This window comes from Rattus norvegicus, chromosome 8, assembly GCF_036323735.1.
Source record: "Rattus norvegicus strain BN/NHsdMcwi chromosome 8, GRCr8, whole genome shotgun sequence".
NCBI classification, from domain to species: domain Eukaryota; kingdom Metazoa; phylum Chordata; class Mammalia; order Rodentia; family Muridae; genus Rattus; species Rattus norvegicus.
Window position 1 is genome coordinate 28728172 of NC_086026.1, and position 14519 is coordinate 28742690.

At 49.9% G+C, this 14519-nt stretch overlaps 2 protein-coding genes across 17 annotated transcripts; one reads left to right on the forward strand and one right to left on the reverse strand.

Annotated features, from left to right (window-relative positions):
- Tmem205 (transmembrane protein 205) lies at nt 1-5737 on the reverse strand. Of its 2 annotated transcripts, none has more exons than NM_001106804.1 (4): nt 4913-5737; nt 4479-4587; nt 4226-4389; nt 1-345 (listed from the first exon to the last, which is right to left on the reverse strand). In NM_001106804.1, the coding sequence occupies exons 2-4, from the start codon at nt 4576-4578 to the stop codon at nt 40-42; spliced, it is 570 nt and encodes a 189-aa protein (NP_001100274.1). In that variant the 5' UTR covers nt 4579-4587; nt 4913-5737; the 3' UTR covers nt 1-39. The 2 variants fall into 2 exon arrangements, with proteins under 2 accessions (NP_001100274.1, XP_006242683.1); XM_006242621.5 differs by having other exon boundaries at nt 5-345; nt 5525-5550.
- A 79-nt stretch (nt 5738-5816) lies between these two features.
- On the forward strand, nt 5817-14475 carry Ccdc159 (coiled-coil domain containing 159). Of its 15 annotated transcripts, none has more exons than XM_063265048.1 (13): nt 5817-5953; nt 7601-7704; nt 7816-8042; nt 9747-9780; nt 10148-10236; nt 10313-10394; nt 11317-11509; nt 12070-12137; nt 12220-12296; nt 12641-12762; nt 12969-13051; nt 13719-13817; nt 13985-14475. In XM_063265048.1, the coding sequence occupies exons 1-13, from the start codon at nt 5943-5945 to the stop codon at nt 13987-13989; spliced, it is 1194 nt and encodes a 397-aa protein (XP_063121118.1). In that variant the 5' UTR covers nt 5817-5942; the 3' UTR covers nt 13990-14475. The 15 variants fall into 15 exon arrangements, with proteins under 15 accessions (XP_063121118.1, XP_006242740.1, XP_006242742.1 ...); NM_001371565.1 differs by having other exon boundaries at nt 5818-5953; nt 7601-7734; nt 13985-14050; XM_063265047.1 differs by having other exon boundaries at nt 5821-5950; nt 7601-7734.
- Nucleotides 14476-14519: the final 44 nt, after the last annotated feature.

Below are 14519 nucleotides of genomic sequence, written 5' to 3' on the forward strand. Positions count from 1 at the left end.
CATCTCCAAAGAAACATTTATTGAAACACAGGGCCCATGTTAGAGGCTCCTGAGCCCCAGGGCGAGGCCCACAAGGCAGAGACCATTGCTCAGCAGACACCCCAGGTTGCAGAGGGAAGACAGGCCATGGTAGTAGAAGAATTTCTGCCGGAGAGCACTGTACTTGGGGTCCTTCTCCCGCAGCTGGCGGTAGGGGTCAGGGCCCTGGAGGCTGCCTGGCACCTCTGTCCCCAGGCCTCGCTCTTTCTCTATACTCTGCAGGGCCCACATGGTAGCTGTGGTGCGAGCCTCGAGCCAGCGAGCATTGATGGTAGCCAGTGTGAGACTCAGAAGCAGTAGGGTAAGCTGAGGACAGTGACAGGGAGGTAAGGTGAGGGGGGTGAAGCTTAGGGACCCGAGAGAGCATGCCTGCATCCTCACAGTCCAGAGTTTCCTGAAAACAGCAGTCCCTAGGAAAGAATCTACCTACAGCCTTTTCTCATCTGTTCTGCTGCTGTTCCCCAAACACTGAAAACTTCTTCAAAACAAGAGCTGAGAACTGATTGATCCTGGGGCCTCGGTCAAAGAGAAAGTGTCCCACTGCTGAGCTACACGCCCTGCCCTCTTTCCTCTTGTGCAGATATTGTATATGCACTTGTTCATGTGTGTGCAAGGTGTGCTCGCAGGGGTGTGTGTTCATGTGTGTGCAATGCTTGCTCACAGGTGTGTGTGTTTTTGCAGAGGGCAGAAGATGCTTTTGGGCTTTCTGTTTTCTTATTTTCTGTTTTTTTTTTTTCTTTATTAACTTGAGTATTTCTTATTTACATTTCAAATGTTATTCCCTTTCCCAGTTTCCAGGCCAACATCCCCCTAACTCCTCCCCCTCCCCTTCTACATGGGTGTTCCCCTCCCCATCTTCCCCCCATTACTGCCCGCCCCCCAATAATCACATTCACTGGGGGTTCAGTCTTGGCGGGACCAAGGGCTTCCCCTTCCACTGGTGCTCTTACCAGGATATTCATTGCTACCTATGAGGTCAGAGTCCAGGGTAGTCCATGTATAGTCTTTGGGTAGTGGTTTAGTCCCTGGAAGCTCTGGTTGCTTGGCATTGTTGTACATATGGGGTCTCGAGCCCCTTCAAGCTCTTATTTTCTGTTTTTTTTTTTCAGAGCTGGGGACCGAACCCAGGGCCTTGCGCTTCCTAGGCAAGCGCTCTACCACTGAGCTAAATCCCCAACCCCCTTATTTTCTGTTTTTTATTTTATTGAATTTATTTACTTGCGTGTGTGTGTGTGTGTGTGTGTGTGTGTGTGTGTGTGTGTGTGTGTAAGCCATAGTATGTATGTGCAGACTGGACCACAGTTTAAGGGAGTCATATTTCTTCTTCCACCATGTAGACCCTCAGGGATCAACCTCAGATTGTCACCAGGCTTGACAGCTTGCTAACCCACCCACCTTAGTTTTTAAGATAGTGTCTGTCCCTCATTGGTCCTGGAACCGCCTCATGAAGCTATGCTGACTGGTTGGCCAAGGAGCTTCAGGAGCCTGTCTGTCTTCACCCTTGAGTCCCACCTCCTCCCATGTTGGGTACCACCTCTGTGTTTGTCATTTGAATGGATGCAGAGGATTCAAACCTGGGTCTTATGTTTGCATAGCAAACACTCTTCTGTCCGAGTCATCCCCCAGCCTCCGCTGTTTTCAGTTCGAGACGAGGTCTCACTAAGTTGCTTGGGCTGGAGTGGAACTCTCTGTGTAGCCAAAGCTGACCTAAACTTGTAATCCTCATGCTCAAGCCTCCCAAATAGTTAGGATGGGATTACCCATCCTCTCTCCCCAAATTGAGACAGACAAGATTAATTTCCTTTGATTCTCCATGCCCAAACACACAGCCTAAAATGGGGCCAATCTCTTTTGTGATGCCATCTCAGACCCACGGAAGGGACACTGGACTAACAGGAAATGAATTAAACACCTGGAGAATACCAGTTACCCCTAACCCTCTCTGATCTCTAGGAGATTATTCTTTTGGAGGGAACAGGTTGAGACAGGATATCCGTAGCTCGGGCTGGTCTCAAACTTCCTGTGCAACTGATCCTGGCCTTGAACTCCTGACCTCTACCTCCCAAGTGAGGATATAGGTGTCTCCATTACATCAGCCTTGTTCTTTTTAGTTAAATTTTTACTTTTACTTAATTGTTTTTGTTTTTGTTTGTTTTGCTTTTGTTTTGAGACAGGGTCTCTCTTTGCAGCCCTGACTGTCCTAGAACTCTCTATGTAGACCAGGCTAGTCTTGAACTCACAGAAATTCTGTCTCTGCCTCCAGCATGCTGGAAGTAAAGGTAAGAACCACTAGACTTGCCTAGTTTTTGTTGTTGTTTGATACAGAGTCTCACTATATAGTCCAGGCTGGCCTGGAACTTTGGCAACCTCCCGCCTCCTGGGGTGACATGTGGATATGTATACCACCCCGTGAGACTGATGGGTTACCTTCGAAACACACATGAGGTCTCGCCCGCCCACATCTGAACACTTTGAGAGCAGAGGGAGAGAGGGTGGAGAAAGCTGAGATGGGAGGCGTTGTTCCTTACACTGTGGCCGAGGGAATGCATAGACAGGAGTGGGGAGACTTAAATTCCCAGTCTGTCTAGTTTTTAAACAATGAACGGAGGTCAGCGCCTCGGCTCAGCTGAGTCACTCCGCTTTGGCAGGAGGCCCAGCTATTGGGCAGAGAGGAAATAGGAGCTAGTGGGGAAGATAAGGCTGGACAGAGAAGATTGGCTGCTGGGGTAGCTATGCAGGATGTGTGCGCCATCCAAGGATACCCAGTGACCAGTTCCATCTTCGCTAGGAAAAAGAAGCATTTCTGCCAGTAGGCTACCCTGGAGAACTGGAAGCAGAAGAATCACAAGTTTGAGGCTAGCCTGGGCTATCCCTTTAGTGGTGTAGAGATAGCTCATCAGTTAAGAGGGCATACTACTCGCAGAGGCTGAGTTCCATTCCTAGCACTCACAGCTAACTGGAATGACACTTCTAGGGGAATTTGTCACCTCTGGCCTTGGCGGGTACCCACACGTGCGTGCATACTTACACACAGACATAAATGAGAGTAATAAAGGCCCAGTGGCAGTGGCGGACACTTTTGATCCCAGCACTCGGGAGACAGAGGCAGGTGGACCTCTGAGTGACAGCCAGGGAAACAGAGAAAAAGGAAAATAATAAAAACAAACCTTAAAAAAGATTTTCGCGGACGATGGAGCTAATTTGGTAAGGAACCCATCTGGCATACACTTCATTCCCAACGCTTCATAAAACTATGGGTAGTAGAACATGCCTGCGATTTCAGGAGCCAGGAGGATCAGAAGTTCAAACTCACCTTCCACATGCTGGGTTCAATACCCTTGCAGATCACATGCCCAGCATATGCAAGACTCTAGGTTTTATCTCCAGCACTGAAAAACAGCATCAACTAAAGGGCTGGAGAGATCCAGTTGGGGGAGGGTTTGCCATGTAGGCATGAGGACCTGAGTCCAATCGCCCAACACCCATGTTAAAAAGCCAGGTGTGGAGGCTCAGGTCAGTAATCTCAATGCTGGGGAGACAAAGCTAGAGGGCTCCCTGGAGATTTCCTGCCGGCTTGTCTGACCAAATCATCGAGGGCTTCAGACTCAACGAGAGACCCTGTCTCCAAATAAATAAATAAATAAACGAGCTAAGTGGGGGGTGGGGCGGGGGGTGTATAAACTTTTAATCCCAGCGCTTGGGAGGCAGGAGCAGGTGGATCTCTGTGAGTTCAATGCCAGCCTGGTCTACAAAGTGAGTTCCAGGACAGCCAGGGCTTTGTAGAGACCCTGTCTCAGAGGAACATAAGTAAATAAATAAATAAGCCGGGTGGTGGCGGCACACACATTTAATCCTAGCACTCAGGAGGCGGAGGCAGGCTGATCTCTGAGTTCATGGCCATTCTGGTCTACAGAGTGAATTCTAGGATAGCCAAGGCTACATAGAGAGAGCCTGTCTCAAAAGAAGTCATATATATATATATATATATATATATATATATATATATATATATATATATATATGTTAGAGGAAGACACCTAACATCAACCCCTGGTCTCTCTCTATATATGACTGTACACATCATGTGCATATAAATGTACACATCCAAACATACTCTCTCTCTCTCTCTCTCTCTCTCTCTCTCTCTCTCTCTCTCTCTCTCTCGGGGACCCTCAAATCCTCATACCTGACTGATTTCCCACAGCGTGAGGTTGATCCAGGCCCGCTGTGGTGCCAAGATGCAGAGGTTGATGAAGGCACAACCCAAGGAGACGTGAAAATAGACTGGGAAGAGCTTGCTCTGCACAAGTCCAAACGTGTGCCTCGGGAGGCTCCGGAAAAGCAGGAAGCCTGGGAGGCGGAGGGCCACAATCACCCGTTAGGACATTTCTGGATCCCCCTCCCATTCAGTCCTAAATAACAGGTTGGAGGGTCCCTACCTGAGGCAAAGGTCACCCACATCTGCATGCCCCAGACACCAGACAAGACCAGCAAGTGGATCACTTTAATCAGACTTCCTGGGTCCTCACCTTCTTCCATTCTGCCGCCCTGGGAAGGAAGCAGCGGTGACTCAGCTTAACCTTCAACCTTTGCCCACTAGCATTGAGGCCTTGGTACAGAGTGCATAGGGCTAGCCTCACACTGGTGCAAAGATGAGAGAAAATAGTCTGAGAAAGGCAGTTGCAAGACCAAAATAGTCCCTAGAAAATCTCAGGCCCAACCAGTCCATCTGGGCTCAGGCTTGGGGCTGGAATTGTGGCTCTGAGAACATGGACTTCATTGGTGTTGGCCTCACATTCTCTCCTCCATACTTGCAAAATAATAGTAATAATAATAATAATAAAAAATCTCAGCCCACCACGAAGACTCATACCTGTAAATCCCCAACACTTGGAAGTCGGAGACGGGGATTGCCAGTTTTCTAGCTCAAGGTTAGAAAAAGATTCAATTCCAAAAAGTGTTTAAAAACATAGAAACGGCCTGGTTACTCACAGTTGTAATCCCAATATATCAAAGGATGGTGCAGGAAAATCACTGAGTTTGAGGACTGCCTGAGATACAGTGAGGCTATCTCTCAATATGTAAACAAACATCTCAGGCTGGAGCTGGGCTAGTGGCTCAGGGGGCAAGGCGCTTGCCTCACGTGCAGGAAGTCCTGCGTTCCATCCTCAGCTCTTCATAAAACAGGCTCTGGCTCTCTCCTGTCATTCCAGCACAAAAGTAGAGACAGGAGAGTCAGGATGTGGAGGCCAACCAGAGACACAGGACGCCTTGCCTCAAAACCCAAATCCTAGAACAAAAGGCTCTCTCTACACACCAATGTCCACTGTACCCCAGAAGCTTGAATCCCAGCAGCTCAAGTTCACATTCCTAGGTCTTCAGGGATTACCCTAGCTCTGCAGACATTCAAGAGCCCTCATCCGGAAACCTGAGATATTCTAGAAACATCCCAAAGCACCCCCGGACCCCCCCCATCTGATCCCACCGTTGGAGCACCGGAGGTCAGGTGAAGGGACCAAGAGCCCCAGCAGCTCCAGTGCAGCTCCGGCTGGCCTGAGACCTCCCAGGTTTTCTTCCGCCCCTCAGGCCTCGCCCCACCTCCCAGACAGCCAGAAGCCAATAAAATCACAGCTCCGTCTCCTCTGGACTCGCCCACTTAGGGATTGCCCAGTTGACTTCGGGAATCATCTCGCCTCCCCGAACTTCAGTCACACCGAAGAAATTCAGGCGCCAATGAGCTCCGCGCTTACCCGGAGAGGGCGGGCGTGGCTTAAGGGAGGACCACGCCCTTCTCTGTGACTCCACCTTTGGCCTCCCCGCGTTTTCCAACGATGGTGTCCTCGGGGGATCAAAACTTCAGCGTCACAGCTGGGGACTGGCTTCGTGGTCCCTGATGGGAGAGCATGAACAGGTGGTATGCGGTAGTAGGTGGGGATGGAAGAGGGGATTGGGAGACTGTTGCTGTTAGATTGACAGAACAAGGGGCCGGGCTAATAGCAATGGTTACGCCCCCTCGCTCGAAGAATTCTCAGGAGAAGGGGACAGCCGAAGATTCAATTGGGGTTGGGAGAGGGCAGGCACGGTTGGGGACCTTCTGTTGGTGAAGCTCTGAAATTCCTCTTTCGTTCCGGTTCTAATCTTCTAGGGTATCTGTGGTCCTCAGGTGACATTCTAGAACAAATTTTTGTTTACCAAGCGCTGGACTAAATCTGTAATCAGGGTAGCCCAATAAAGTATATATTCCCCCCCCCCATTCACTGTGTAGCCCTGGCTGGCCTGGAACTAGCTTTGTAGACAAGGCTGGCCTGAAACTCGGGGATCCCCTGAGTGCTGGGATTAAAAGGGATGGACTGCCACATCCTGTCCTTTATGTTTGTTTCAGAGTTTTAAATTTTGTCTTTGTGTATTAACGTTTTGCTTGTCTGGGCACTGCTTTCGTGCCCAGTGCCTGTAGAGGTCAGAAGAGGGCATCAAGTCCTCTGGTACTGGAGACACAGAAGGTTGTGAGCCATCATATGGGTGCTGGAAATTGAACTTGGGTACTCAGGAAAAGCAGCTAAACCAACTTTCAAGCCATTTTTAAAATATTTTATTTATTTATTATATATGAGTACACTGTAGCTGTCTTCAGACACACCAGAAGAGGGCATTGGATCTCATTGCAGATGGTTGTGAGCCACCATGTGGTTGCTGGGATTTGAACTCTGGACCTCGGGAAGAGCAGTCGGTGCTCTTAACCACTGAGCCATCTCTTCAGCCCCAAGCCATTTTTTTTTTTCAAAAAAAGGCATTTCTGACAGAGTCTCTTGCCCTGACTGGACTGGAACTCACTAAGTAGACTAGGCTGGCCTCGAACTCAGAGAGATTTGCTTGCCTCTGCCTCCCAAGTGCTGGGATTAAAGGCAGTGACTGCTTTATGTCCCATTCTAATATAAACAATTGTTACTCTTGTGTGTGCGTGAGGTATGTCTTAAGTGCGCATGTGTCATGGCACACATGTCAGAGGACGACTTTATGGAGTTGTTTCTTCTCTCCTCCCACCTTTAAGCTGATCATTCGGCATCCATTCATATTGCCAGGCATGGCAGCGAACACTTTACTCTGTGAGCCCTGTCTCCAGCCCTCCAAGGCCTCATGTCTTTATGTGGAAGTCTGATTTCATAACCCAACCCCACCTCTATGTTTGAGTTTACCTTTTCCATTTGACTTCCACTCCTCCAATACTGAAAAGATTCTGGCTGGAACACCTCTGAGGAGTCTCTTTGTGGAGACTTTAAAGAGGTTAGGTGTCTGGGGCTGATTCTCAGCTGTTAGAGCACCTGCCTAGCGTGTAGCTGGGTCCCGTCCCTAGCACTGTATAAACTGGACACAGTGACACATCCTAGCCACCAGGGAGGTAGAAGATGGAGGATCAGGAGTTTGAGATCATCCTTGGTTACCTAATGAATTGGAGGCCAGCTTGGACTACATGAGACTCCGTCTCAAAATAATATATAGTTAAAAATAAAAGGATTGGGAGTTAGAGACTGGTCTCAGAGCTCCTCCCATCCCCCTTCTGCAGTGACCCTCTTTTGGCTGGCCTACCCCGGGACTTTGACTACTGTGTTTCTCATCTCTGCTCATCTCCTTCACTCTCCATCACATCTTGGCCTGCTAAGGAGAGGGGCAAGTACTCACCACCTCTTGGAGAGCCTGGTAGACATTCAGGGGCCTGGGCGGGGCTGCCAACTACACATCTCTTTCTCTTGTCCCTGAAGAAACACTTTGTCCCCATAGGGTCCTCCTCAGACAAGGCTTTGGACTGTATGACCCACTGGTCCACGACCTTGGAGCCTGAGATCGTAAACACTGCTTCTGAACAAGCAGTGAAGTCTGTGGCCTGGCAGAAGGAGTGGGATTCAGCACCTCAGCCTCAGGAGGCTACATCCTATTCCAACTCAGACTTGAGCAAGGACCAATGTCATGACCAGGAACTTGTGAAGAGGAACCACAGCATAGTCAAGGTTACCCCTACTCAGAGAACCCCCTTTAAACTAAGAATGACCTTTCCGTGTACTACTGTGGAGCATAGGGAAGGGTCTCCAGGTCAGGGACTGCGCTCGGTTTCAGCACCTAGAACAGCGCCTCCAGAAGGAGGGTGGAAGGACCCGGAGGAATCCTACTTGCGCGTCTTTGCTTGTTCATCATGAGACAGTGTCTGCTGTAGCCCAAGCTGACTCTGAATTTGCTCTGTAGCCAAAGCTGGGTTTGACTCCTGTTTCTTATGCCTGTATCTCCTGAATGCTAGGATTCTAGGATGGAGACATTATGTCTTTGTTAGTTGTTTTCTGAGTCAGGGTTTCTTTGTGCAACCCTGGTTGTCCTGGAGCTCATTCTGTAGAACAGGATGGTCTGGAACTCAAAGATGTGCCTGCCTCTGTTTTCTAAGTGCTTGGATCAAAGGGGTGCGCCACCACTGCCTGGCCTGATTTTCATTTTTTTGAAGGTGTGTGTGTGTGTGTGTGTGTGTGTGTGTATTTGTGCACATGAGTGCAATTCCTTGAGAGGCCAGAAGAGGGCATTATATCCTTAGAGCTGAAATTCAGGTAGGTAGTTGTGAACCTTCTGACCTAGATAATTGGGTCTTCTTCAAGAACATTATGCCTTTTTAAAAACAACAACAACAACAACAACAACAACAACAACAACAAACTCCAAAACTTACTATGTAGACCAGGATGGCCTCAAACTCACAAAGATCCACTAGCTACTGCCTCCCGTGTGTGTGTGTGTGTGTGTGTGTGTGTGTGTGTGTGTGTGTGTGTGTGTGTGTACTTTAGTGCAAGGTGTCTGTGGAGGCCAGAAAAACACATTGGGTATCCTGGAGCTGGAGTTTTAAGTGGTTGTAGGCCACCTCAACCTCAGAAAACAGAAATGCTGGAATGAAGTCTTAGGTCTCTGAAAGACCAGTACATTGGTGTATCTCGTCAGATGAGAGGATTTCTGAATTTTTGTGGTTTTTGTTTGTTTGTTTGTTAGATTAATTGGTTGGTTTTTCTTGGTTTTGTATCTATATGGTTTCTTTCTTTCTTTCTTTTTCCTTCTTTTTTTCGGAGCTGGGGACTGAACCCAGGGCCTTGCATATATGGTTTCTTATTGTGTGAGACTCATCCTAGTGACTCAAATTGTGTGTCTATATGGCTCATTGTGTTTAAGCACAGCTCGTGGCTGGGTGGTGGTGGTGCACACCTTTAATCCCAGCCCTTGGGAGACCGAGGCAGGCAGATCTCTGAGTTTGAGGCCACCCTGGTCTACACAGTGAGTTCTAGGACAGCCAGAGCTGCACAGAGAAACCCTGTCTCAAACAAACAAACAAACAAACACAGTTTGTGGTGTGTCAAGCAAGTGCTGGCGGTTTTTTATTATAGACATTGCTGTAGTTGTTGTCCTGTACTCCAAAGGGGAAACATCAAACCAGGGACAGCCTGGCATCTGCTTTCTGTCGAGGTCAACCCAGAGTCCATAGCCATAGAGATGAAGCGCACAGTGCACTTCTGAGCATGTGCAGATGATGAATTTGGGGGTAGGGGTCGTGGATGGACACAGTTTTGCCTGATTTGGGATAACCGGAACTCAGGAGAACCACTCCTGCCCTACCCTCTGGGTAGAGCTGCGATAAGGTAAACTATCTAAGAACACATTATCACACTGCTCTCCTCTTGCCCCAGAAATCCCTGGAGCCCAGCTCTTCCAAAGTAAAAGGTGAGCGTGAAACTGGACGGGGAAGACATTTGGGTTCCTATCCCCACTTAGTTTTTACTTCTATACTTACTCCCTGCCATGGCACATACACTGAAGGTCAGGGACAACTTAGCAGGGTTGGCTCTGTCCTACCTTGTGGGTCCCTGGGATCAAGCTCAAGTCACCTGTCCTAGTGGCAAGCACCACATACAGAGCCACCTTGCGGGGCCACTTTCCACTTTCTTCTTCTCCAGTACTAAGGCCCATGTTTATTCAACGCTTCAGGGGAGGTCTCCTGCCCTAGGCCTGCCCCTCTACTTCCTCTGTCACTCCCATCTCTGCCCTGATCTTACCTCAGCCATGGCTCTCACCCTTCCTCTGCCCACAGTTAAGAACACCATGCTGATTCCTGACTCTCAGAAGCTCTTGCGATGTGAACTGGAGTCCCTCAGGACCCAGCTGCAGGCTCAGAGCAAGGTGAGTCCTCTCCACCTTCTGCACCCCTGTTCTCATCCTGCTCCCCACTCCAGGACCTCACCTCCTGTCCCTCCAGGCTTTCGAGTTCCTGAACCACTCCGTAACCATGCTGGAGAAGGAGAGCTGTCTGCAACAGATCAAGATCCAGCAGCTCGAAGGTGAGGGTGAGACGGAGCCAGGGTCTGAGGAAATTTGTGGTGGCTGGAAAATAAGTTCCAGGTCAAGGCTGGAACAGCTTAAAAGGCTGGGGTCAAAGCTAGCCTCAGGCCCACATCAGTTCCCCTTTTGGGGTGGGGCCCCAGTTGGTAGGACACTTGCCTAGCATTTATGAAGTCTTGGGTTCCATCTTCAGCCTCGAATAAAAGTGGACCAGGTGGTGTGTGCCTGCAATCCCAGCACTTAGGAGAGGATCATTCAAGGTTATCTAATTAGGGAGTTGAAAGTCAGCCCAGGCTGGAGATTCTGTCTGGGAAATAAAAACTAAGAACAGAAGCCCCGGGCTGAGGGATGGCTTCTCAGGTAAGAGCACTGGTTGCTCGAGCAGATGATCCAGGTTCTGTTCCCAGTATCCACGCAGTAGCCAAAACCACCTATAACTTCAGTTCCAGAATAGGACACCTTCTTCTGACCTCCATGGTACCAGGCAAAATGCCCACCAAACACAAGCTACATATAATAAAAATAAGTAATTTTAAAAATTAAAACTGTTTTAGGGCTGGGGAGATAGCTTTGTTATTAAGATGCTTGCCGTGCAAGCAGGAGGACCTGATTTCATCTCTAGAACTCAGATTGGGGGTGGGGGGAGCCGGGGTCAGCGGGGCACACTTAATCCCGGGTTCTTCAGAGTTGGAGACAAGAAGACTCCTGGGCTCTCTTGTTAGCCAGTCTACCCTAACCTTCAAGCTTTGGGTTCCGTAAGAGACCCCGTGTCAAAAGACAAGGTGGAGAGGAATTACCTCCCTACCTCATGCACAGCCTGTATACCGGTGCACACACCTGTGCGAACATGCGTGAACATGCACATGCACATAGACCCATGTACGCACAAGTAAGACCAAGGATATCCCACCATCTCTACAGAAGTGCTGAACCCCACGAGTCGCCAAGGAGAGGATGGCCGTAAGTGGAGCAAAGAGCAGACCCAACACGAGCTGTATGGGGCCCTGGCTCAAGGCCTGCAGGGGTTGCAGAAGACACTGAAGGAAGGTGAGGAATTGCAACGGTCCCGTACCACTCGCTGCCTGCAGCTGTTGGCCCAGGAGATCCGGGACAGGTGGGTGTGGGCAGGAAGGCAGCGTAGAGGTTTCAAGAAAGCAGGCCACCATTGAAGAAACTTAATGGAGCAGGAAGTGGAAGGCTTAGGGGACACAACACAGGGACAGGAAAGGACGCTCAGAGGATATAGATGGCTAGAGAGTAGGTGTTGAGGAGGCTAAGGGACCTAGAAGGTTAGGGAGACTGCGGGATGGAGGTGGGATGGGGAAGGAGGCAGGGAATCAGAAGACTAGGGAGGCCGAGAGACTGGAGAGTAAAGTCAAGAGAAAACAACCCTGGGAAGATCCAGGAAAGAGAAAGTAGACTGAAAGGTGGGGCTGTGGGCGGAGCCTGGGGCTGTGGGCGGAGCCTTGCACTGGGTGGAGCTTCGGGCTGTGGACCCATTTTGAGGTTGTGGGCTGGGCCTCAGGTGGTGGGTAGAGCCTGATGCCCTAGTAGGAGCTAGGGCGGTGGGAGGAACCTGTGGCTGTAGGTGTGCTGAGAAGTGGGGGCGTGGGAGGGTATGGAGGCCTGGGGAATGGGCCCGGGGTCTGGGTTTAGGCTCCTCTCTCCCTTCAGCAAGAAGTTCCTGTGGGAGGAACTGGAGCTGGTGCGGGAAGAGGTGACTTTCATCTATCAGAAGCTCCGTGAGTTCCTGGAAGCGCACAGCCTGGAAGGGATGTGGGGCTACCCTGCTTTCCCCGTTCACTGAGCCTTCTTCCCCAACAGAGAACCAGGAGGACGAGATCTCAGAGAATCTCCTGAATATCCAGAAGATGCAGAAAACACAGGTGAAGTGCCGCAAGGTGAGCTGAGAAAACGAGTGCCTGAGGGACAGCGGGCCAAGAGGCGCTTCCTCCGGCTTCCACCTCTGAACTCGATCTAGGAGGCAGAATTCAAAGCCCAGCTCTGCTACTTAATGCTGTGTGACTATGGGCAAATCACTTTGCCTCTCCGGGCTCGATTTGCCCCTCCATATAACGGGTGTAATAGCTGCGATTCCTCCCGGATCGGAAAGTTGTGCTCCCTGAGGGTTCCATACTGTCGATACGGCCTGGAATTGATGTGCTACATCATGATTACCTTTTCCTATGGTCATCATTACTTGCGTGTCTAATCACTTGCTCCCCCAAACCCCCTCCCGAACCAGGTTCTTACCAAGATGAAGCAGCAGGCATGTGACTCATCTTCATGGCCAGAGGCTGAGGGGGTGCCCGCAGACAGCGGTGGTTGCTGGAAGGATGACCTCCAGAAGGAGCTGAGTGACATATGGTGAGGCTAGCTTCCGGTGTGACCTCTGACCCCTAACCCTCCTCTGACCTGCCTCTCTCCCGGCTGCGTCTGGAACTCAATTGGCTCTAATCCCTCCTACTTCTAGGAATCATTCTTTCTACAGCTGCCCTTGCCCTAGCGAGGATTCAGGGGTACCCCGGATACCCCAACATCTCTTGGGGCCCTGTCTCTCTGTCTCCCCACAGGTCTGCTGTTCACAGTCTGCAGAGCTCCATCGACTGTCTTGCTTTGTCCATGGGCACCAGACCAAAGGCTTCCAGTCTCAGGGGTGAGGAGCCGGATGTAATGGGGGGGATCACTCCCAGCCCCGCGTGTATGAGGCCACCTTTAAGAGGGTCACATAGGTTGGGGTTCCAAGGCTACCTTAGAAAGCTGAGGAACTGGTTGAGATTTCGAAGAAGGCAGAACCCCAGAAATTAGGGGGTGGGTGAAAGAGGACCTCAAATCCATGGGTGTTTCATGAGCAAGCTACTTTGGGGTCACATTTAGGATCTGTGAGAATTTCTTTCTGTTTTTGAGATATAATCTCACATAGCCCAGATTAATTTAAACTCACTATGTATTCAAGAATGACCTGAATTCCCATCCCCTCTACATCCACCACCCCCCCATTCTGGAGTTACAGATGTGAGCCACCATTCCTGGCACTATAGGAATTTTTTAGATGTATTTTATTTTATGTTTGTGGGCGTTTTCCATAGATCTGTGCCTAGTGCCTCAGGCCAGAAAAAGGTGTCAGAGGCTTGTGAGCCACCCTGTGGGTGCTGAGAATCATTGATATAATTTGGTATTACTTTGGGTCAACCAAGGGATGCGTGTGTCTGGATGATAAATCAGTGAGGTTTCATCTCAAGAGATGTGGAGCTCATATTCTGAAGTTGCTAGAGGGTCATATTGAGGACCTGAAGGGCCAGGATGGCATGTCTCTCCCACAGGCCAGAAAGGACACCAGTGCCAGAGTTCTCAGTGCCCCTCCTGGGACTCCGATTCTGACTGGGAGAGACCTTTCAGCAAGAGCGGATCCTACCCTCCCGGTACAGACCCTACTCAACCCCTCTCCATCCCTTACCATCTGGCCCACTTGTGATTCCCACAGTGTAGGCCTTGAGGCTAGCACTGTACCTGGGCATTTGGTCCCTGGCTGGCAACCCTGAGTTCTCCTGGTTCAAACCAGACCACGACCTACCTTCTCTCCCCATAGCTTGAGCAGCTGGGACTGCTTGCCCTGAAGACCCCTCCAGAGAGAAAATAAACTAGCTGAGACCTTCGTCCACCCTGGACTTTTGCACCTGCTGGTTCAAGAGTCTGGGGTCCTCCCCATGCCAACCCCAGATAACTCTGGTATCTCAAAGGAGGCACTTTTCAGGATGTGTGGACAGTGATCAAGATTTAGGGTGTATTAGTTGGGCATGTATGTGATACAAGCACTAGGGAGGTAGGTGGAAGGAAGGTCACTTTAAAGTTAACACAGCCAAGTATGAGACCAGCCTGAGCTACAGAAGACCTTGTCTCAAAATCAAAGTGGGCCTGCCAAATGGCTCACTGGGTAAAGGCACTTACTGCCAAGTCTGAAGACCTGAGTTTGATCCTAGGGACCCTCATGGTGGTAGAGAACTGGCTCGTGCAAGTTGTCCTCCAACCTATAAATGCACACCGACACACACCCCAATAAATAAATGTTCTTAAAACCTTTTTTTCCAAGGCAGGGTTTCTCTAGCCCTGGCTGTCCTGGAACT

Coding starts and splice junctions, on each gene's coding strand:
- Tmem205 (NM_001106804.1), bottom strand. CDS start 4,578: ATGGAAGAAGGTGAGGACCCAGGAAGTCTGATTAAAGTGATCCACTTG. Junction 4,390..4,478: donor GTGGGTGACCTTTGCCTCAG/GTAGGGACCCTC, acceptor TCCGCCTCCCAG/GCTTCCTGCTTTTCCGGAGC. Junction 346..4,225: donor CGCTGTGGGAAATCAGTCAG/GTATGAGGATTT, acceptor CACTGTCCTCAG/CTTACCCTACTGCTTCTGAG.
- Ccdc159 (XM_006242678.5), top strand. Junction 7,735..7,815: donor ACCACCTCTTGGAGAGCCTG/GTAGACATTCAG, acceptor TTGTCCCCATAG/GGTCCTCCTCAGACAAGGCT. Junction 13,052..13,718: donor AAAGGCTTCCAGTCTCAGGG/GTGAGGAGCCGG, acceptor TCTCTCCCACAG/GCCAGAAAGGACACCAGTGC.